This window comes from Sphaeramia orbicularis, chromosome 11 (genome assembly GCF_902148855.1).
Source record: "Sphaeramia orbicularis chromosome 11, fSphaOr1.1, whole genome shotgun sequence".
NCBI classification, from domain to species: domain Eukaryota; kingdom Metazoa; phylum Chordata; class Actinopteri; order Kurtiformes; family Apogonidae; genus Sphaeramia; species Sphaeramia orbicularis.
The window spans coordinates 9,229,507-9,253,216 of record NC_043967.1 but is presented as its reverse complement, the minus strand read 5'-3'; the positions used below and the strand labels follow the sequence as shown (position 1 = coordinate 9,253,216).

Genomic DNA, 23,710 nt, shown 5'->3' with positions numbered 1-23,710 from the left:
TTATAAAAATCTCATGACATTTTTTTTTACACGGATTTCTTCTACATTTTAACTGAGGTGTCATTTAACCATTGTCTTCCAGAATACAACACAAAGAATTGAGGGAATGCCCATAAACTGTCATATTCAGACTGGAGATCATTTGGAATTTAGGGAGAATTTATCAGCCTTGGTGGATGATAAGGCTTTCTGAGGTCTTCCTAGTTTAAGTATTTATTATATGACTTGGATATTCAGTTTAACAGCCATCCAGCTACTAATAAAATGAAAAATAAAATGCTTAATGCCCTGCTCCAGACAATCAAAATTACACATCTGCCTTTAAAATCCCATCATTGGCCTTGGATATTTAGAGGATTTAGCTGCGCACAAACTGTACTGTGGCTACAAAAGAATTGTGCACCTTTCTCTGACTTCATCTGTGTGTGTGTGTGTGTGTGTGTGTGTGTGCGTGTGTGTGTGCGTGTGTGCGTGTGTGCTGATGTCCTACGGACTAAACTCGAAAGGGTAACTCTTGTGGCAAACAAGCCACCTGGCAAAGCATGTGTGTGAGTGTGTGTGTCACACGAGGCAGAGCAGGCTGTCTTGGTCTAATTAGAAACAACACACTGCAGGAAAAGGAACTTTGCTAACAATAGTTTGGGGAAGGCAACAGCTTGCTGAACAGTGTGTGTGTGTGTGTGTGTGTGTGTGTGTGTGTGTATGTGTGTGTGTTCTCATATTTCTATTTCTGTAAGAACCAATTTATTTGCTCAGATTGTAGATGGTTTAGTAACTCATTATAGAGTTTACTTCAGCATTAAATTTAACATTATAATTAGGTTATATAGGTCATAGGTTGGGAAACAATGGACAAAATTCTCAGGCACAACAGAAATGTGTGAGAGTTAGAGAGACTGGGACCTGGTCGAGCTCTGAGACTCCCTCAGCATCGGTGATCTGACATGTGGAGGTCGCTCGGAGGTTTCACTCCCAGCCAATTAAGCTTCATTTACATGGAGGAAGGGGAAAGAGGAGGAAGGAGGACTGAGAGAGAACCGAGTGTTCATACAAATGTGTAAAAGGGTGTAAAAATGGGTTAGTGAGAGAAGGAGGATGGGAGGCCATGTGCGTTAATAAAGGAGGGTTCAGAGTCTTGGAACAGAGAGGGCTGAGGAGGAGCTGCATGACACAAGGACAGACTGTCATATCGTTAGCTTCATAGCATAATTGCCTATCTCATCCACAAATGGACAAAAGTATAGGGACACATTAAATTCAGGTGTTCCTTTTCTAACAGGGGTCTGAGCTACAAAACAATAATGACAAATGTCATAATATAGTTTTATATTGTAATAAATATCATTTTAATTGTTAATATTGATGTTTAACTTATATCTCAAATCAGCATGAACATTTATCCCAATATGAAACTATATTATATCATTTGTCATTATTATTTTCTATCCCACACCAGTTAGAAAAGAAACACCTGAATTCAACATGTCCCAACACTTTCGTCCATTTGTGTATGACTTTGGCAATTATGCTATGAAGCTGACGATATGCAATAACTTTATTTAATATGGTGATGGTGAAATCATTTATAATGCATAGACCAACACTGGGCTGTGCATATGAGCTAATGATAAAGAAGACCCCAAACACTGTACAGTCTGTGTCTGATGATATGATTCAATTTACTGAACAAATTGCCAGAGTATTCGTACAAGTTTAATGACTTTTAAGATTTTTTAAAAATACTAACTAATACTATTACTATGGTTCCAGATATAGACAAATTAGATGGTGGGGTATTCATCAAGAGCAGAGTCAGCTTGAACATAAACACCCACAGTTCTTCTACTTTCTTGAATGCACCATGTAGGTCACAGACCATACCATACAAAGCTGTGTGATTTACAGACTTTAAAAGGCACCCATGAATGCAACATGAAGTTGCTTGCGTTGTGTGACTGTGTTAAAGTCCGACAGCTGTGTGTGTCTGTAAATAATAGATGATGAATAAACCGTAGAGAAAATCTACTCCCATTTGCCCCTTGACAGGGGTAACAAAAACTCCTGCTTCAAGTCAAATTTAATACTTAACTTTTTAGACTATTTAAGCCATTTTAAAGTCTTGGACATAACTTTAAAGTTATGTTTAACACTTTTTAAGGATTTTCTGTTAGTACACATGAATACCCAAACAATGACATAGAATGTTCATATAAAAAAAGACATAAGAGCTAGAATATTTGAGTTTCAGCTGCTTCCTCTAAAATACTGTATAAACCCTTGAAATCCAATATACATATACATTATACATTTGCAAAAATCACATTTGAAGAATAAATGAGAATGATCTCGTCTCCAGCCAAATAACTACAATGCAAAAATCTAAACCTTATCACGTGTATTTTTCTAGTCAAAATATCTCTTCACACTTAAAATAAGACAATCACCCGAAGAGTAACATTTCAGTGAGATATAAGAACTTATTTTTAGACAATAAATCTTGAAGATCTTATTTCAAGAAATCTTACCAAGATAATTTTCATTTGTTCCATTGGCAGATTTTTTTGCTTGAATTGAGCAAAAATAAAATCTTGAATTAAGCAAAAAAAATTGCCAATGGAACAAGTGAAAATTATCAGGGACTCCAGTCAACGTCCAGTTTCCAGTTTTAACATTGGAAATTGTATTTATAAAGAGCATAGAGTGTTAAAATAACCTCTCTCAATCTGGCTTTTCTATTAAACAAGAAGTGGTGCTCAGTTCCCATCTTCTCCTCTCTTACCCTATCCCTCCAACTCCCAGACTCCTCCTCTTCCTCCTCTTCCTCCTCTTCCTCCTCTTCCTCCTCTTCCTCCTCCATCCCAGTGGAGGGCTAATAGAAATGGGGTATGTATTGCCAGAAGCAGACAGCGAGCTAGTGGGAATTCATTTGAAGGGCCACTGGATGTCTCCTCCACTTGTCAGAAAATGGGAGAAGGTAAAAATTTGATTGGAGGGCACCTGGGGTTGCTCGCCATTCACAGAAATTGTGCAGGGACCAAACACTGCAAATGGTCGGCTATGATAATGTGAGTCACCGTGAGCTACACCATACAATCCACAGTAAAAGGAAAGGAGTTGTATAGATTTGAGAAAGGGCAAAAAGACATAAATATATGGAGATAGGGAGGGCTGTTATTACATAATGAAGTTAAAAACACAGAGGAGTCAACTGTCTGCATTTAACATCAACATTCATGGTTTATTTCTATACTTAGGATAAATAAATGGCACAAGTTAGTTTAGCTATGAAATGTTCAGTAGTTTTTTTATTTGCTTTTCTTCAGCTAAGCTTTATTCTGAACATTCCGCTAGTTTTACTTAGTTCAACAAAGCATTAAGATTCGACTATGTTTCAAAGGAAAAAGGTCATTTGGTCTGATGAGTCCAGATTGACCCTATTCCAGAATGATGGACACATCAGGGTGCGAAGAGAGGAGGATGAAGTGATTACCCATCATGCCCAGTGCCTACAGTACAAGCCTGTGGGGGCGGTGTTACGATCTGGGGTTGGTTCAGTTGGTCAAGTCTGGGTTCAGCGTCATTATATGTCCAATAAAATGATAGAAATAAATGTGGTGACATGGTATAAGATTACAGAAATGATGCCATAATCTCAGCTCAAGGCTGTCGAATGAAATATTAAGAGTGAGGGACTTTAATTGGCCAGTGTGCATTGATTTTGTCCAAATATGGTCACTTCAATATCCACAGGCAGGGCGTGAAATTAACACCCGCAAAGCGCCAATGGCAGGTGAAAAAATAGTTTGGCGTGTAAAACAAAAAACACTCACCTGCCAGTGGCCGATGGAAAATTTTGAATTGCATGTGAGTTTTTGTTTTCATACATTTGACCATTTCATATCTGGTCTGTGGAGTTCATTTCATTTAAACTCAATCCAATTGATGTTTTTTTTTTTTTTTTTTTCCCTTTTCCTGTGGGTTAAATGGAATGTTCCTGTTAAAGCTGTCAGACAGACATTTGACTCACTCAGTCAATGTCAAAGGTTGCACTTTTCAATATTTGCATGATGCAGCAGTCACCTTGAAATGAAATATAACCTCATAAAAAAGCAATAATCAAATTTATCTGCACATAACTATATTCTTTAAGTGATGCTTAAGTTGGATTTTCATACTAAAAATGTATAGTAATTATTTTAAGTCAAATGAGGCACAATTTTTTAATTTGGCCGGTGAAAAATTATTTTGATCGGTGAATTTTTGGAGGTCACTAGCCAATGGCAGACGAGGTAAAAAAGTTAATTTTACGCCCAGTCCACAGGTCCACGGAATTAACACTGTGATGTCCAAAATACAGAATCAAGGCTTCAAAACAGAACTTCACGTGTCAAGGTAGCTCCGTCCACTTCTCATATCCAGCATACAGTGATCTCTACAAGGTTACAACAAAACAATACTCACTTTATAAATTTTTTTGTAGTTGTTCACATCATTTAAATAGCATGTGTCCTTGAGATGAAGTGCCCAAGGACAAAGACAAAACAATATCAGAACGTCAAACAGGCTGGGATTTATGGTTTCATCAACAGAAAATATTTATTCCTCTTACAGTTTCCCAAAACAAAATGCACGAATGCTGGTTTTTACTCCCTCATGAGTGGAGGGGAATCAAGGAACAAGGAGGAATTAGCCTACATCTATATACAAACATTCATCACCACCTAAACACACTCAAAACCATATGTTCAAAGTCAATACTTAATTGAAGCAAAATCAGAATAACCAAGTGTGTGTATGGATAGATTATATAGATGGAAAATGCCTGAGAATTACATCAGGCTGTGTTGTGTTGTATTATCGCCTCACAGTACCAGCGTACACACACACCATCCTGATGATATTGCGTTGGGCTTATGAGCACTCCTATTAGTCACTGCTGTTCCCCCTGTCGCTGCCGTGCTGTAGACACTCTCTGTCACCAATTATCTACCTGTGCTGGGCTACTTTGTCGTCCTCCTACCCCCCCTGTTTCTTTCTGCCAGTCTGAAAAGGCATCACTGTCCTCCCCAAACAGACAACGTCGCGTCTCCGACGAACATTAGCCGCTGTAAAGGTGGGTCTGGAGTGGCTGCCGAGAGGCCTCCATGAGTGTTCCTTTCATTGAAGTCATTTCATGTCAAGGGGACAAGAGAAAAGCAAAAATACCCATCTCCACACACCACTTACTGAACATTCCATTAAATGTAGCTTTGTGAGTTTTTTTTTTTTTTTGCCTGTTTGTCATCGCCTTTACCTGTAAAGGCTGCCTGATTAAGGCTGAGGGGGATGGAGGGTTTTATTTATTTTTTTATTTTGAGCTATTGTTCTTCGCATAATGAGACAGGTAGGGATTATTAGCTAAAATTAGCCAGATGTGATTGAGCACTTAAGAGAGGGAGGAGAAAAAGGTGTGTGATTTGTGTGTCACACAAAGTGAAGCTGAAACAGGGACAGACACCTAAGAGTAGGCTACTGCAGCACGTATGAATCAAAAGCATCTGTAGTTAAAAGAAAAGCCTGCATCTCTGCATCGCTGTTTAAACTTACCGCAAAACGTTTTGTCAAGGTTTTTATGGGCTCCTGTGTTTGCGGTAAACATATCATTGCTGCAGTTAAATGACCATCAACTTCACTGTCAAATTAATGATTCCACAGTTGTTTTTGATGAGAGAAAATCAGATATTTTACTCAATAAAAAGTCTTAACTATACACGCATGTATAAAAAGACAACACCCTTGAATAGAAATAATTGAGACTCAACCATGTAAATCCTGCCTCCTTGTATCATAATGTCTTCATGCAGTTGTCTCCATTAGTAATAGTTATGGTCTGTGCTGGAGGTGTCAAACTCATTTTAGTTAAGGGCCACATTCAACCCAATATGACCTGAAGTGGACTGAACCAGTAAAATAATAAGTTAAAAAAGTAAAATTACATTATGAAAATGTTTACATCTACAAAGTTTCCTTGAAAATGTGAACAACATGAACAACCTGAAATGTTTAAAGAAAAATGAGTGCAATTTTAACAATATTATGCCTCATCTTATCATTTACACATGTAAATTATAACTTCCAGATCACAGTGGATCTACAAATACACAAAACATTTAGTAACAGGCAGAAAATTGTTAAAATTGCACTTACTTCTCTTACGATATTTCAAGGTTTTCATATTTTGTGAAAGGATAGTTTGTAAATGTAAACATATTGATGTAATTTTGGAGTTGTCATTATTTATAGGTGATTAAGATAGTATTTTACTGGTCGGGTTCACTCAGTGTAATTTTTGCATTTCACAAATTCATCCCACGGGCCAGATTGGTCCAACTGGTGGGCCGGTTTTGGCTAACAGACCTCATGTTTGACACTTGAGGTCTGTGTGTTTTGTCAGGACACAATGACCTTGACCTCTGACATTTGGTCACAAAAATTCATTCAGTTTACCCTAAAATCCATGTGAATGCATGTTGCCAAATTATAATTTAAAAAAAATCCCCAAAGGTCTTCCTCAGATGTCGTGGTCATTCTAATGAAGTTAAAGTGACATAAGAAGTGAAATAATTCAGTGGCAACATGGACACATCTAACCATCTACAGCCTGTCTGTCCATGGGAGTGGATCTCTCCTTCACTGTGGTTCTTTCCGAGGTTTCTCTTTTTCCCACTAGGTTTTTTGGAGTTTTTCCCATGCAGAGAAGGAGGGTCTAAGGACGGGGGATGCCTGGGACATTGATCCATTTGCATCACTGAGTGTTTACTAACTGATTACTTGACTGCTGGTTTATTTTCATTGTGGGTTTTTTTGTTTATCAATTCAAAAATTTCTGAAAAGCCCTGTGAGGCAACTTTGTTGTGATATTGGGCTCTATAAATAAAATGGAATTGAATTGAATCAAACACCTATTAATCAATTTAGGGATTAAGATTTTCAGTGTTTTCACTTGATTTTTTCTTGATTGTTTAATTTAATTGTATTTCAAAAAAATAAATGTAAAATGTCAACAATGCATAATAATATTTATTAATACAGTGGCTCTCAACTGGGGGGACACTCTCCCCGGGGGGCCCGAGCACATCAGGGAGCGACATTGTCAGGGACCATTTGGAACGAGAAAGCTGAGCGGGGAGCGCTCAGGCGCAAATGACTACATTAGTGACTACTGTTGTACATCACAACATTATACATCACTCGACCCCCCCCGTAAAGACCCTGTGTAAACTCCAATGTGTAGACTAACAGAGGCACTTACCACCCCTGCTGGCGGATTGAGGTCCATCATGTAGTAGAGGCAATTACCTGCACAAATTTGTTTTAGGGGGGGGCAGGTGGTCAATGATGGGGTCAGGTGACCTCCACATACAGGTCTGCTGCGTTACTTTTAAAATTACACCCACCCCCCGTCCCACATTTTTTTGGGAATAGGGGAGCAGCAGTAGGCTCATGATGCTGTTACTGGGCTTTGTTCAAAAAAGGTTAAGAACCACTGTATTAATACAATATTTAGGTTCATGAAGTCATAACTCTGGATCATCCTGTTTTATTCCAAACTATGAAATCCTGTACAGGAATTGTACTGCACCGACAGTCAAACATGTTTTCACACAGTGTTAATATTCTGATGGGTTTGACACACAGGTAGCAATCTGTGACAGTACCATCACTTGGTTTCTGTTTGAGAAAAGGTCAACTACATGCTGCACCATTTTCCATAAGTTAATATGAGCATTCATTGCATTTCAGTCTTAGATCATTTAGTAAAATGTAAATAATTGTTTTAAATGGTAAAAGAACGTTCTTATGATCTCATTTTACAAATACAGAGCAAGCACCAACTATAGCAGCCGCTGTCTCCTAAGTTACTGAGTTCTTGATTCGTGTGCAGAAGTTTTGGTTTGTCAAATTAGTGTAGAAAGAGAATCCAAAGAAAAATAACATGCTCCCCAGGCTGCATCACCTAACCAGTCCTACACAGATTTAATGAGAAGATGATCTCCTAAAAGATACCCAAACATCTTAGCCTCACACTTCATAGCTCAGAAGAAAAACATATAATGAAATGAACTATTTAATTTGAACTATTTAAAAGGAAATATTTGCTGTATTAATGCTATTTGTCTCTGTTGGGTTAATAATGTGTTTACCTGTCGTGGAGGCAAAATGGCGACAGGTCAGCATGTGAATGTGTGCTGGTCCGACTCTTTGGCCCTTCTGCAGATGCACCACATGCACAGTGGGTGATTTGGACAGACAGTCCACTGTCCAGTACTTTCTAGGAGCCCTGGGACAATTCAGGCAACACCCTGACAGCGTGTCAGAGACTTCTCCATGCTTTGTTTTGCTTCTGTGTCTATTTGGCATAGTGACCGAACAGTCAGCGACCACATGGTGCGGATCGCTGGCATCTGCCAGAAAGCAGGATAGTGGAACTGGAGGGTTGATGCCAGACACATGGGAGATATTTATGCCTTGTCCTTTGCATCATGTCAAAGCAGGAGGAAGGAGGAAAAACCTCAGGTGGCAGAGAGAGCCAAGAAGCAGGATTAGGACTCAACAGTAGCCAGTTTTAGGTTTTAAAAAATGCCTTTAAAATTAGGCCTGAGCATTAAAACTAAATCTCAAAAGGGACTGTAGTAAAATTTATGCAGTATAATAAATGTTACAAATTCTGTCATAATACAGATAACAGCCTATCACATGGTGAATTGATGCAAAGGCCAATTTTCCAATAGGCAGGTAAATCTGGGACTGCTGATTGGCACATGAGCTGCTCTCACAGTTTAAGACATTCAGGAACAAGGATGCATTCAGTACACCTCGTAAACTCTGAAACCTCCATACCTCCATAACACATGGGTGTTGACAGATGGAATGTTGCATAAAAGTACAATCCAGAAAACAAGTACAATGAACAAATCTATGCTGAAAAAATGGCATAAAACGTTGTATTAAAATGGAAATGTGGATTCTTGTGTTTAAAAACATTTGTTACTCCACTCTGGATACACTGTTTCTTAACTGTAATATTCTAGACACATAATGAAGCCCACAGTGAAATCTGTCATTTTCTCAGGTCTACGACTTCAATTCTATGCTACTAATAAACCCAACAAACCATTAAGTTAAATATGTATGAAGTACGTACATTTAGGTACATGAGTTTACCACAGCTGAAATCAAATGTATGAGTGGAATGCTCCTAAACAAATATGTACATATTTGGTAACACAATAAGTCTCCTTTCCATTTCCTTCCTCCTCCCAGTGTAGCAAAAACAGAACATTCTTTTTCTATTTTAATTAGGACAATTAATGAATATGTCATAGCATTGCAATATATAGTATTTTACCCTGCCAACTGGTGACCCAATAAAAACAGGTCCATGACCCATTTTGGGTCTCGACTCTAAATTTGGGAAAAGCTGAACTCTACTACTTCAGCATCCAGACATTATGAGGGTACACTTCCAAAACGCAACAATTTACAATTACATATAATGTTCAATATTGATATGGAAATGTTCTGGAAAGATATGGTGTGCATATTTTTTTCCCATATTGCTCATCCTTGTTATATATATTTAATGTATATCCCATTAGATCTGTCAAGATTACTATTCTCCATGAAGTAAAGTATTTTTGGAGGCCAGACATGGTTGAAAACACATCAAAATTAGCACATACATGAGAAATGTGGAAATTTTAACATTTAAAAGTGTTCAAAAATGAACACAGCTAAGTAACTCTATAAAAAGTTTGTCTTGTCTTTGTCTCCCAAACTTGGGAAGCACAAGTTTGATCCAGACAAAAAAAAAAAAAAAAAACACTTCAAAGTCAAACCAAACCCTAAATCTGTCAAGAAATCTGCTATTTTGGTGTTAATATATAGTTTTTTTTTTTAACAGATTTTTTTTTTAATTCCAAGCCCTCATACTACAAAAAAATTCATCCTTCTTCAAATGATTAGGAGTTGTTAAAATGCTGTACACTGTGACTGGGGTGTTACGGTGAAATACGAGGTTTCAATAGGAAACAGAAAGTTGTTATTGCCTTATCTGTTATCTATTTGCATCAAATTCTCATGCTTGATAAGATTCCAGTCATGACGTAACAATATTAACGTCTAGTCCTTGGTATTTGTATCTATTTACAACAGGAAGTCTACCTTATAGCACCAACGTCATCTGACTGATGTGACATTTACACGCGATACACAACCTGATGATGTATAAGTGGGAGGTGTTCTCCGGCACCACATAGTGGACACGGAGTGTTTAAACCCTGCGATTAACATCCAGATAGAACTTGAATATATGGAAGTGGGTGAAAAAAAAACCCTCTACTGGTGCCCACCCTCATGTGCAAGGGATGTGGGGGCCCTGTCATCACAGCATGTAGTTTTAAATTTTTTTTGGGATCCATGTGAAAACACTAATAGAACATCACAGCAACGGCGAAAAAGACCGTATTTTGGCCCTTACTTGAATGAGATACATGTGGTTTTCCTGCTGGTATCTTCCACACAATGTGAATGAACCACATCTGAACCCCTGACATTTTGGATGCTTGAGTGTCAATTTTCCCTGGTTTGTTCAGGAGGCAGTGTTCAATGCGTGAACAAAGTGACCACTTACACTTTTATGTAGGCACACTATAGCCTTACCTTTTCCAGTGGGCAGCTCGGCACGGTCAATTATAACAGGCTTAATAATGGTATTTAAAAAGAGTCAACAGTGGCCCCTTGATGGCCATCTGACATGACAAAAGCACTCCAGCAGAGATGATGGTACAGCTCAACAACCAGCCTGGAGTACTGCTGATGTGCCATGAAAAGCCACCCTATTACTATTTCAAATTACCACGTATGGACCGGTGCAGCTCTCAGAAGGAACAGCCCCTTGCTATCTTTGAAGGCTTCATTTTCCTCCCTGATGTCCCCCCCCCCTCTCTGTTTTCCACCTTTTCTGTTAAACAGCGGTTCACTGAAATTGCCTGATAGCCATCCCATTCAAAAGGAAGACGAAATGGTAAAAATTGAAGGTTTTGGAGAAGGGTGGTGGTGGAAAATGCCCCTGACACCTGTGTTACATATTTTTGAATTGATGAGATGTACAGAGGAGAAAAAACAGTGAATGGGGAAAGAAAAAAGAACAGAAAATGCTCTGGTGGATGTCATGACAGTGGGGATGAGCTTGTTATGTGATGTCTGCCTCTCATTTGTTGAATCTGCTGCATTTTACACGATGACAGACAGTTATGGTTTGGTCTGCAAAGCTAAATAATCCCATTCTTCTGTCCCAATTTGACCTGAACTGTCTGTGCTTAAGAGACCCTTATAGTCTCACAGAGAACACAAGACAGAGAGGTTCTCAATTGCTTTCACTGTGACCCAGAAAGATATGTACAACTACTATTTAAGCATAAAAAGACGCCAATTGATGCAAAACATATGTAGTCACAGTGTGAAATCAAGATGGCAGTGAGGGCAGAAGCACCAGCCTGTTGCTCTCTGACATTACAGCTGAATGACATTTATATGACATTACAGTGTATATTCAACAGTAACTAAATCCCAGAACACATGTTATAGTACATAAATACATAAATTCAGGGGTAATACCGGTATTTAAAATGACAATTTTACCTATGGTCGATGTCAATACATGTTTTACATGTTTTCTGTTTGTTTTGTTTTTGCTGTTATACATCCTCCTTTTTGTGCCAGGGAAATCACTGTCATATATTTATATACTGCCCAGACCACAAACAAAAAAATAAATCTTTGTTTATAAAACACAGTCTTTGTGGTATCATTTATCATCATCACTATCATGCCACGAAATGCTTATTCAGTGTCACTATAAATGTCACAACATTCATTTCCATCCATAGTCGCATTAAGTTTTGGCCAGACCAACTGAAGTAACCTCAGATCATCACCCTGCCCCCACAGGCTTCTACTCTAGGCACTAGGCATGATGGGTAATCAATTCATCCAATTATTTGATGCACCCATCACTCAGGAACAGGGTCAATCCGAACTCATCAGACCACATAACCTTCTTCCATTGAAACACAGTCCAATCTTTATGCTCTCTAGCAATTCAAAGCCCTTTTCCCAATTAGCTTCACAGATAAGTGGTTTTCTAAAGGCAACACCAAGTTCTCTTCACACTGTCCAGGTGCAAATGCTCTTAGTTTCACTATTAAACACAGGCATTAGTTAATGATGATTTTTTTTTTCTTCATGAATTAAATTCACCACAGCCTAAGACCTTATTTCTTCCTTGAGGATCATGGGTCAACAGTTTTTTTTCTGATTTAAATAATGTGTAGTAGAGTTTTTGACTTAATTTTAGTAGTTCTAGAAATCTCCTTAGTTGTTTGCATTGCTTGATGCAGACCAATACATTAACCTTTCTCGAACAGTGACATCTTTTCCACAACCACAGAATATATCTTCTGACATGGTTGTTTAAGGAATGAGAAGCTACTCACTGCATCAGGGTTAAAGAACTTGTTGTATTTGAAACATAGTCATCACTGCAGTAATTATCCAATGGAAGGATCTGAACTAGGCTATTGCAAAGTTAAATCCATGTGAGGTCTTTGTTTTGGCCAGGCTGTGTAGTTTTTGTACTTAACAGTACGCATAAACTTTTCAACTTTAACACATAAAGACCCAGTGCTACTTTTGTGGCAGCTCCCAAATTACTTTATCTCTCTCTCTTTAACTTTTAGTAAGTGATTTATCACCATTTATTATAAAATTATCCTCTGTATTTTGCCTTTTTTCAGTGAAAATCAGGTATTTTCCTATATTTAATTTACTGATCATGTATATGTTCATAAAAGTTCAGTTTAAAAGGAGGAAAAGTGACTTTTCAGCAAAGATATCAATAAAAGAATATTTAAAAAAGTGTCTCCATCCACTATCATTTATCAAACTCCATGGGTTTTAAGGGTCAGTCGATGTTGTAGAAGATGACAGTGTTTCCACAGTAACTATGGAGCCCATGAACATCCAAATGAGTCATATCTGATGACCATGAAAAGACGACAAACTGCAGTTTACAATTTACAAGGACTGATAGGTTTAGTGCAGTGGTTCCCAGCCTTTTTTGGCTCGTGACCCCATTTTAACATCACAAATTTCTGGTGACCCCAGACATTCAAAACAGAATTTTTTTTTTTTTTTTTTGCTAAAATTAATTTGTTTTTGATCATGTAATAGTTTGCTATACTGTGTTGCAAATAAACGTTAATTTTAGATGACATTTAGTCTATATAATGTATATTATTATGGACGGAGGCAGAAAAACCAGGTGTAGATTACTGCACACAGTGAGAATTTATTTTCCTTGGTCAGGATATGTACAGTCAGTCCAGCTTGTATTTACAAGGCTGACAATTAATACTGAAAAAAACAATACCTCAAACTATGAATTATGGAAGAGCTGCAGCATCTGAAACTGACCACAATGAACATTTGAAAGATAAACAGAACCACAGTGCTTCAGTTTCTGCTTCAGAGCTTGTCATGTCTTTCATGTATTGGGATTGTCTCTCTCAACTCAACATATTTTTTTTATTATTAAGTTTTTATTTTTATCAATTACTCGACCCCATTTGAATTCCAGGCGACCCCAAGTGGGGTCCCAACCCCAAGGTTGAAAAACACTGGTTGAGTGGATCAGAAGTTATTAAACACTTTAGATCAGTAGATGATTTTGGTTGCCAGTGGCTGTTTGGGTCTTTACGGGTTTAATTGGTCTCATGTTTTGGAGTTTGTCATTCTTTTCCGCTGTGATGAAACTAATTCTCAGCTTCATTTCACATATTTCAGCTTTTGCAGAGGTTCACACTGATCATTTGGTTCACACAGACTGGGTAGAATCTGACACTATTCGGATCAGAAAATAGTCCCTTTTTAATGTCTCAGGATGAATGATATGTTACGCCTTGAATTTGATGCAAGAACTTTTAGAAAACAGAGCCTCCTTTTGTGTTCACCTCAGCCATGGGCTCCTCATAGGAATCAAACATTTGCCACTGGAGACCTTTTGGTTTTCCTCCTCAAGAGAAAAACAAAAACAAAGAGACATGATATGAGCTGTGATCATCAAGCAACCACAGCTGGCATGCTTAAGGGGGCCAAACTTATGATTGATACCAACCATATTGCCTTAGTTAAGCCTTTGTGATGTAAGGGGGAAGATGGGAAAACAAAATACCGCAGGATTAGAGTGGTATTAAACTTTGACAAGACAACTTTTGACATGATATCAAAGTGGCAGTGTTTTTCTTCTTTTAATTGTGGCAGGCGCTGTTTATCAGTATTGAAACCACGGATGGTGCTTGTTCATCTTATTTCCGCTGGGTGTGGGTCTGGTTTAAGTTAATTCAGAGTTTGTTTGTTTTTTTCCTTGTCTATGCATACAAAACAAATTCACACTGGAGACAAAAGTGTCCTAAATCTGATCCTTTTGTTCATATGTGACACAGATCTGCTTCTTCATGATCTGGGTCCATACGAGAACAGATTGTATGTGACCTCGGCAGTCAGATGAGGATTCATCAGTCTAGTCTGCACTGGAGAGACTCAAATACAAACACAACAAAGTAATTCAGCATAGAGCTGCACAATATATCGTTTGAGCATCGTCATTGCAATGTACACGTGCGCAATAGTCACATCGCAGGTCCTGCAATGTAGGAGGGAAATGAACCCGATGTGTTCTCAAGTAATTTCATCCTGGGTACCTGACACACACTGCACGCAGTGATCCACCAGTCACAATCGTTCTTAATCAGTTTGCCGAAGCAGACAACGCCAACTGCACACGGAGCGAATCGCTGGTAACAACATTGAAAAATGAGCAACAAACAAGGGAAAATCACCGAAAACAAAGACTTGGTGCCAAAAAGAAAAGCAACGTCAGTTATCCAGAATTATTTCGACTACAAGAAGGATGATACTGAAACACGCTGGCACCTCACAGCTGTTATATCCTCCTGAGTAGTTTTTCATATTGCAATATATATCGCAGGGTTGAAAAAAATCGCAATGTCAGTTTTTTCCAATATCGTCCAGCCCTAATTCAATATAAAACCCACATGAATGCAGCACTAATATGAATCCAAAATCAGATACATCAAACACTGAGCCTGTTTACACCAATACACTGATCATTATCCATTTTCTGGAGTTGTCAGATTATTTAAGTAACCATGTAAACAGTATAATCTGATATGTTTTATTAGTTAACAGCAGTAATCTGATTATGAGAAATCAGATTAACACACCTGGATTTCTCCCTAATACTCTGATGTCTTCTTGCATGTATACAGGTTCATTTGACTAATTTCATTTTTCTACGTCTGCGCATGTGTAAACACACTTAAAATAATAGAAAACAGAAGTTATGTAATCAAACATGAGAGGAAGATAATAACAGGAAGTTTAAGTCAACCCTGGCTATGTATGAACGTACTCCAAAAAAAGTCAGATAATGAACTAAAATAAACCACAGTTTATCGATTATTGCATTCTTAAGTGGATGTAAATGCATTAGATCTGATTATTACTATTATCCGATTACTCTCAGTTATCTGACTTTTATGGTCATGTAAACAGGCTCACTGACAGATTAATGATAACGACTACTTTATAATACTGCCTTAAATGTAAGTATGGAATGTACAACTTTTACTTGTAGTGCTGTGTTTTCACACATAGTAGCACTTTTACCAAAGGAAATAGAGTACTTAAAACAAAATCATTAAACAGTTTTCTCGTTATGCTCTGCAAATCAAATGATCATAAGTGTCATGATCAAATCAAAATCAAATCAAAATGTATTTATATAGAGCCAAATCATAACAAAGGTTATATCATGACACTTTACATTCAGAGCTGGTCTAAACCAGACACTTAAGCCAATTCACAGACACCAACAGAATCCTCCATGAGTAAACACTTAGCAATAGCGGTGAGGGAAAACTTCCTTAATGGACAAAAGACAAAATGTCAAAATTCACCATTCACCATTCCAAAACCCATAATTAAGCTATGGCAGGTCTGGTATCATCATAGACTGAAAGACAAAAGTCAGATCTGAACAATAAAAGTGAAGCTGACAGTGTGAACTAAACCTATATGTCAGTGACTACGTGCATTTCAGAAAATCCACCTCAAATCACCAGATTAAAGAAATGTGTTTATATCACCTGTCAGTTGATGTAAGAGGGGCATCAATAATCTTCATGATATGTACAGAAGAGAAACAATTAATTCCAATAAATTACACTAATAAATGTAGTTTGGTACAAGATACCAACTTCATGTCTGTGCATAAATTACTGCAGATATGCTTGACTCTCTCTAGTAATGTAATTGTTTTTATGCTAGACCTTGTCATGCATGAGTAATATGCACTTGAAACATAAGTGTAAAATCATTTCTACATTTAAATACTGCATAAATCTGAAAATGTTATTTCTTTTAGATAAATTACCACAATAATACTACAACTATTACTCTAATGCTATTTTTTACAGTAACAGTGGATCTTGTTTTATAATGGGTAAAGTCATTGTGCACATTAGAGCAATTCCTCATAAAGTAATGACTTCTTGTACGTGGCATCTTTTTTCTGAACTGTTCATTTTCAATGTCACATTCCTTTATCAAAGCCCCAGAATCTCAAAAACTAATGAAGAAAGAAGGCTGAAATTTTGTATGATGTTTACTGGGACTAAAAACATTTTTTTCTGAAAGTATGAAGCAAACTGTCAGAAGACCTCTGGGGATTTCACATGGAGTGATCCTTTTACATATGAATGTATAGACAGCAAATGTGGATATAAACTGATCAGCCATAACATTATGACCACTGACAGACAAAGTGGGATTAATGTTGATTATCTCATTCCAATGGGACGTATCAGTGGGTGGGATATATTAGGCAGCAGGTGGACATGTAGACCTGGAAGCTGATGTGTTGGAAAAAGAAAAAATGGCTCGTGAAGGAATCTGGGCAACTCTGACAAAAGAGAGACTGCAATGGTCAAATCACTGGGTCAGAGCATCTCCAGATCTTGTTGTTCATTTCCAATGTAAAGTGGTTTGAACTGACTAAATGTATCAAAAGAACAACAACCAGATCTTAACCAATCCAGCATCTATTTGGAGCAGAACATTTTTAGCCCATCTAATACTGTGTAGGTTCGCTTTTTTGTTTTTTTGTTTTTTTTTCTCTTTACAAAAACAGCTATGACCTGAGGCCTAGACTCCACCAGACCTCTGAAGGTGGTCTTTGGTATCTGGACCAAGACGTTAGCAGCAGATCCCTGAAGTCCTGGAAGTAGAGAGATGGACCCTCATGGATCAGATTTATTTGTCCAACACCTCCCACAGATGATCAATGGTCCTGAGACTGGAATGTCCTTCCTTAGTCCACATTTGGTCTGTACTAACCACTGCAGACCAGGAATACCCTAGAGATGCTCTGACCCAGTCATCACCGTGACAATATGGCCCTTGTCAAAACAGCTTCAAAATATATCCAGCCCAGTAATTAAATAATCAATATTATAACCACTTCTCCTGTCAGTGGGCATAATGTTATGTGGTATATGCATACATGGAAGCATATCTACATTTCAGAATATTATTTTAGCTTTTTTTCTCATATTTTTCCCTTTTTTATGTAACAAAACAATACAAGATATTCACATCCTGTATCTGTAGAATGCTTAGGCGTACGCAACCCTTTCGATTTATGTAAATAGATGGGGAAAAAAAGTGAATTCATACTTCTACATCTGACACAAATTATAGTGACTTCAAGCAATATGAAAAATAACTGAGTAATTAATGCTAATTCCTGCTTAATGTATGTATATGTATAGGTTTTAAGATGAGTCCCACTGGTATTTTGGTATTATGTGATACCACTAGGAACTGTGTCACGACGACAGCAGCATCTGTGAATTATTGAGCATGACGTTCAGCTGTTTTCATAAGAGAACAGAGTTGATTGCTGCATTGTGGTGTTACCCACATCAAACACTGAGTTATGTGTTTTGTTAAAATTGCAGTTACAAAACAAGTGGAAGATCTAGCCCAGCTGTCGAGGAGCATCACCAACTAATTCGCAAAACTTATGATTTTAATTTACAGTTAATATACTGATTGAATTTTTCATTAATCTATCAATCACAGTCTACAAAATGATTAGCCAGTGTCCATCCCTAGCCGCTAGAGACCAGAGAGCTGCTTTTATGTTATAAAACACAGGGACCCACATTGTACGAACACTTCTGAAACACAGTATCGAAGCAAAACAACCAATGAGGAGGGACACTCACCAATCTGTTTCCGATACTGATCAACTGGTAATTTGGTTGCGCTGGCATCTTTCTTGCCCATTGTCTTTAATCAACCTAGCAAGAAATGAAAAGGAAAAAAACAGCCTTTAGAGTGAGAACTTTGCAGCAGCTCCGATCTGCACTTTTACACTCAATCATTTAATTACATCAAATACTAACGTGCTCCTGTTACTGTAGCCTGCGATAACTTATGAAACCTGCGGAAAGGATTTGAGGTAATATACAATCATATTCAAGACAAGAGGAGTCAGTTTCCATCAGGCAGATGGTTTATCTTTCATATACATCTGTTAGACGTAATTAAATTAATTCTCACCAACCTTCCGCGTGTGCTACGTTCACAGTATGCACACTTCCTCTCCATCTCATTTAGTCTAACACCATTTCCCTTCACACCATGAGCTCTCTTTGATTACCATGACGGCTCGCAGGGAAGATATAAAGAGAAAGAGCTAAGAATAGGATGAATGGGTTCGAAGTCTGTCTGTCAAGCTCATTTAAGAGAATAACCCTGCCCATAGATGCAAACAGGTATCCAAGCAAGTATATGTAGACACGATACTTCTGTCTTTACAATGTGCTAAAAGTGTGTATCAGGGTGTGTGTGCTTTCTGCTTCCCAGTGAGCACTCTGCTCTACATTCCAGACCCCCAGACGCCCCCCCCCCCCCCCAACACACACACACACCTCAATCAATATTGTAGCCTTTTGTTTAAAATAGTGGAAAAAGCAAGTATGAGTACAGGTGTGCTGCTTTCTGATGATATTGAAGCCCCTCTGAGCTGCAAAAAATTTGAGCATGATAAGAAGAAAGAAATAAAGCAAGAAAGAAAAATGAATCTGCACCCACCCTTACGCTTTGACAAACACCCACGTCGATCAAGACCTGTTAGAGTAATGATAATTGATTTCATGAAGCATATGTTTAAGTGTGGAGGGAGGAAGAAATGTCTGAGCAGGTGTGCATGGGGTAGAACAGAAATATGAAAAAAGGGGAAAAAAAGTGTCTATGTGCATTCAAGGGGAACAACAGTGGTGAGAATCTAGAGGCGCGGCCAGGGAATAGAGGAAAGAGACTGAATTAGCATGTTCAAGGAGCGTGGCTGTGCTGCCTGTGCTGACTGATACCTTCTCATGGGAGACTGCTGCCTTGGGAGATGTGATTTTTTTTTTTTTTTTTTTTTTTTTACCATACACTAAAAAACACTGTTTTCAGCTACATTTTAAACACCGTTAGTTCCTGCAGAGACGGAGGATGAATGCACAGCTATTGTTCTCTGGCGGCTGGAAACCAGAGTCAGCAAATTAAACATGGCGAGGAGGAGGACAAAAGGGAAGAGAGAGGGAGATTGTCCAAATGTAATGTTTACAGTTCGACACAGTGGGCTCTGAGATTTTCTGGCTACATCTGTACTGTGCAGAAACACAACCTTCTTGCACCTAAATTGTCGAAAGCAGCACTTTTGAGCCCTATGTTATCACCAATGGCTATTGTCCTCTGAAAAGATGTTTTACACTTTAGTTTGTATTTACAACACATAAAGGCACATGGGATGTCTGGAAGATAAAAATAAAGGCTGAGCGAAGAAGGGTACATGGGTGCTGATAAAATACAATTTGCTGTGACTGTTTGCATGATGGAAAATATCCCGTACCCATTATCTATAACTGTTTACCCTTGCAGAAGGATCGGAGTCAATGCCAGCAAGTATTGGGCCACAGGCGGAGTACACCCTGGACAGGTCACCAGTTCATTACAGAGATTCACACTCACTCACACCTATGGTTAACACTGATTAACTGCACAAGGCCTGCACAATTAACCATAATTGCAACCATAATCTCAATATAAGCCTGTGCAATTATGTACTTGCAAAAGCCTGCAATTTAAAGGTCTGCTTATAGGGGGATTTAAGGTGATCTAAATGCAGAAATGGAGAAAGCCTTTCTGATGTGGTGATAAATTACATTCAGTAACAATTAACTGTGTAATTTTTTATGGCAATGTATGTTTGTTCTGTACACTTCATTTGAAAGAAAAAAAAATACACATGTGCATTTTCCCTCATAACCAAACAAGTTGAATCAAATTAAAATCATAACACTGCTAATAATAATAACCACAATATGATTTATTTCATTAAATCATGCAGCCCTACATAGTCCTGACTGAAGATACATGAAATACTGCTAGAAATGACAACAATGTAACAAAACAAATCAATGAACAAAAAATGTTAATAATGAGTGCTGCACTGGATTAAAAGAAAAAAGTACACAAAGCTGTAATAAAATGTGTGCAGAAATAAATCAGGTTAGGATTAAACATTTTCCCTTCAGTAAAAAGTCGAAGGGGTGAACCTATGTGTATTATGTAAACACTTTATGCTGATCAGGGCTTGAGGTACAGGTAGCCTATGGTACAACTGGTCTATAAGCAAAGAGGCAAAACTGGTGCTTTTTTCACCAAAGGTTTTAGTCCAACATGGCGGAAGGGTAGCACTATATCATCATAGAATGCACAGAATGCTCCACTGACCTAATGGATCATGATAGCAACCAATTCGCTACTATAACATGTATTGCCACATGTATTCCTTCAGTTACATTCTCAATTAATTTAGTCTAAACAATGTCAGGACAAGGTGAAGAAGAGTTTCACAACACCAAAGATGACAAAAATAAATAAATACTACTATAATCAATTTTCTAAATAGTCATTGATGAATTTAATGAATTTGGAACTTATTTTACAAGCAATCAATTAATCTGTTAAGTATTACAGCTCAGCTTCATGTGCTCAAGTCTTGGTGATTCACACATATTCAGTGACTCTCACTTAAGCAATACCTTAAGAAACTTATCTTTTCCTTAACCCACTACAAACCCCACATCCACCACAGTGTAAGCCTGCTGTAATCCTAGTATAACAGCCTGTATATGTTTTTAATGAAGGCCGTGGTTTACAGTTGAGGAGCTCCTGAAAACAATGAAAGTTAAGAGTGAACATTACTGTATGGCTGTTATGTTACACCACAGGACCTGTATTAAATGACATGTCCTGGAGTCTGTTTTCTAAGTTAAAAAGAAAGAAAACAACCTCTACTATAAACAAGCTAAGGTTTAGGATATTTTCACGCCTTTGCACTTTTCCTCCCCTTTGCAGTGCTAATGTCTGCTGTGATGCTAACGGTGTAACCCCATTTTGTCAGATAAATGACATTACTCTGTGAATTTACAGCATAATGTAATTGACTGACGGCAGCATTGACTGCATTCACGGACATACTCACTCAGCTCCTGTTTTTATCGAGAGAAAATGTGGTTCAGTGGAGATGTTACCACATTACGAAATGCCTGGCTGCTTTAATAGACACGGAGGACGAGAAAAATCCCTCTTTTATTGTACTTTGGTCCAAATTTCTCAGCTCTGCCAACACACCACTTCTTTTACATTTAGTTCCTGGTTTACGCTAGGAACAACGATGACTGACGGTGCTCTCCTCCAATCAGATGCCGGTATGTGTCAAGTTGACCAATAATGCGAAAAATGGGCGGGATTTTGAGTGAAAAATATAAACACATGATAAGCGGACAGCCGAGACACACCCACTGAAAAACTCATTCCAACTCTTTTTTTTTTTTTCTTTTTTTTTTTAACAGTCTGTAATTGTGGAATCTAAAAAAGAGCTCTATTTGAACGACAGATTGCAAATAAATAAATAAAATCAAAATCAAATAATGCATATATTTATACAGTCTATTATTACAGAATTGAACCAGTAAACACTTCATTTCTGGTGAGTTGATAACAGTTTAGTAGACCGTTTTATGAATTACTTTGTAATGTACTTTGAATAAATTCAAATTCAGACCTTTGTATGGCTGTCAGATGTAAAGTATTGTTATATCACTTATTAATATTATAGTGACTTTTCCCTCTGCTTCTAGTCCTCTGCTTCATTCATGATTTAAATGAGGGGATGAACAATGTTATACAAATAAATCCCAAAAAGAACAAGCACTTGATGATAGTGGAAGGAAAAACTCCCTTTAACAAAAGAAAAAAACAGAACTGGGCTCAGGGTGGGTGGCCATTTTCCTTGATCAGTTGAGGTGAGCAGAAAGAGCGGAAAAAGAAACAACAGCATCAAGACACAGCAGCAGACAGCACACTGAAACACTGGATAACACAGCCAGGAGGGTTCCTATCATACAGCTCCAGAGTCAGAGATTCCTGCAGAAAATATTTTTTTAAAATGGGAAGGAAAAAACACAAACTTCAGAAAAATATGGTTTGACTTAAAGATGGAAAAACTTTACACTGAAAGACCAGGACAATGACTTGCATTGAACTTCTGTTTAAAAATGCGTGGTCAGTACTTGTCTCTAGAAGTCATTCCAGTCATATTTGTTTTATTTGCACTGTTTTAATAAGTGTCCTGATTAGGAGTGTGACAAAATATTGATACGGCGAACTATCGTGATATTTAATCTTACGACGGATTATCACTGCACTCTTACCACGTATTGTGTTTTAAAAATTATTATTAAAATAGAGCCGCTATAAACTTCTTTCACTTCACTTCCTCTTTTGTGAGTCCATTCACCATTTCACATGTCATCCAGGGGGCGCCCCTCGTGTGAGTGGCTGAAAATTGTCACAGAAGAAGAAAAAACAAACCACAGCACTAATATGGCAGACTCGAGCAGTAAAGTTAAACAGAAAGATGCACTTCCATCAAAAGTCAAGTCAAGATCAAAAGTGTGGACTCATTTTGGGTTTTATAGTGTGGATGGGACAAAGCTGGATAAGGACTTTGCAGTATCTAAGAAGTACAAACTGTCTCAAAAATACAATACAGGAGCAGCACAACAAGCATGCACACTTGAGAGACATGAGATGTCATGTTTTCTGAATGAGTATAAAATGAGACTGATTTCATGACACAGCGTTGTATGTCACACCAGTTCTTATGGCATTTGGCATTCTATACGTACGCATTCTCGACCTTTCACGTGTTATTCAATGCCATTTGATGGCATGTCAATGTACGCCAAGATCTCCGGTTCAAATAACCGTAACCCCTAACTGTAACCCTAACCCTCAGTGCACGGTATTTGATGCATCGATTTAGGTTGAACAGGGGGCTACTAATAGCATGAACATACATGTGGAAAGCTTATAATGCGTACAGATAACACACCAATTACAAGTGGCATGCATTACTGATATGCAGATTGATACTGCAATATCGATATCTCCAATACCAGATCTT

General features: G+C 37.9%; 1 protein-coding gene across 1 annotated transcript in view; it reads right to left on the bottom strand.

Moving 5' to 3' along the window:
* Positions 1 to 21,891, bottom strand: part of triqk (triple QxxK/R motif containing) — a 43,764-nt gene extending 21,873 nt beyond the window's left edge. The window contains exons 1-2 of the mRNA XM_030148070.1: positions 21,725 to 21,891; positions 18,411 to 18,485 (exon numbers count right to left, since the gene is read on the bottom strand). Of these exons, the coding sequence (XP_030003930.1) occupies positions 18,411 to 18,471 (61 nt within the window). The 5' untranslated portion in view covers positions 18,472 to 18,485; positions 21,725 to 21,891. The remainder of the gene's footprint in view (positions 1 to 18,410; positions 18,486 to 21,724) is intronic.
* Between the last annotated feature and the right edge of the window lie 1,819 nt (positions 21,892 to 23,710).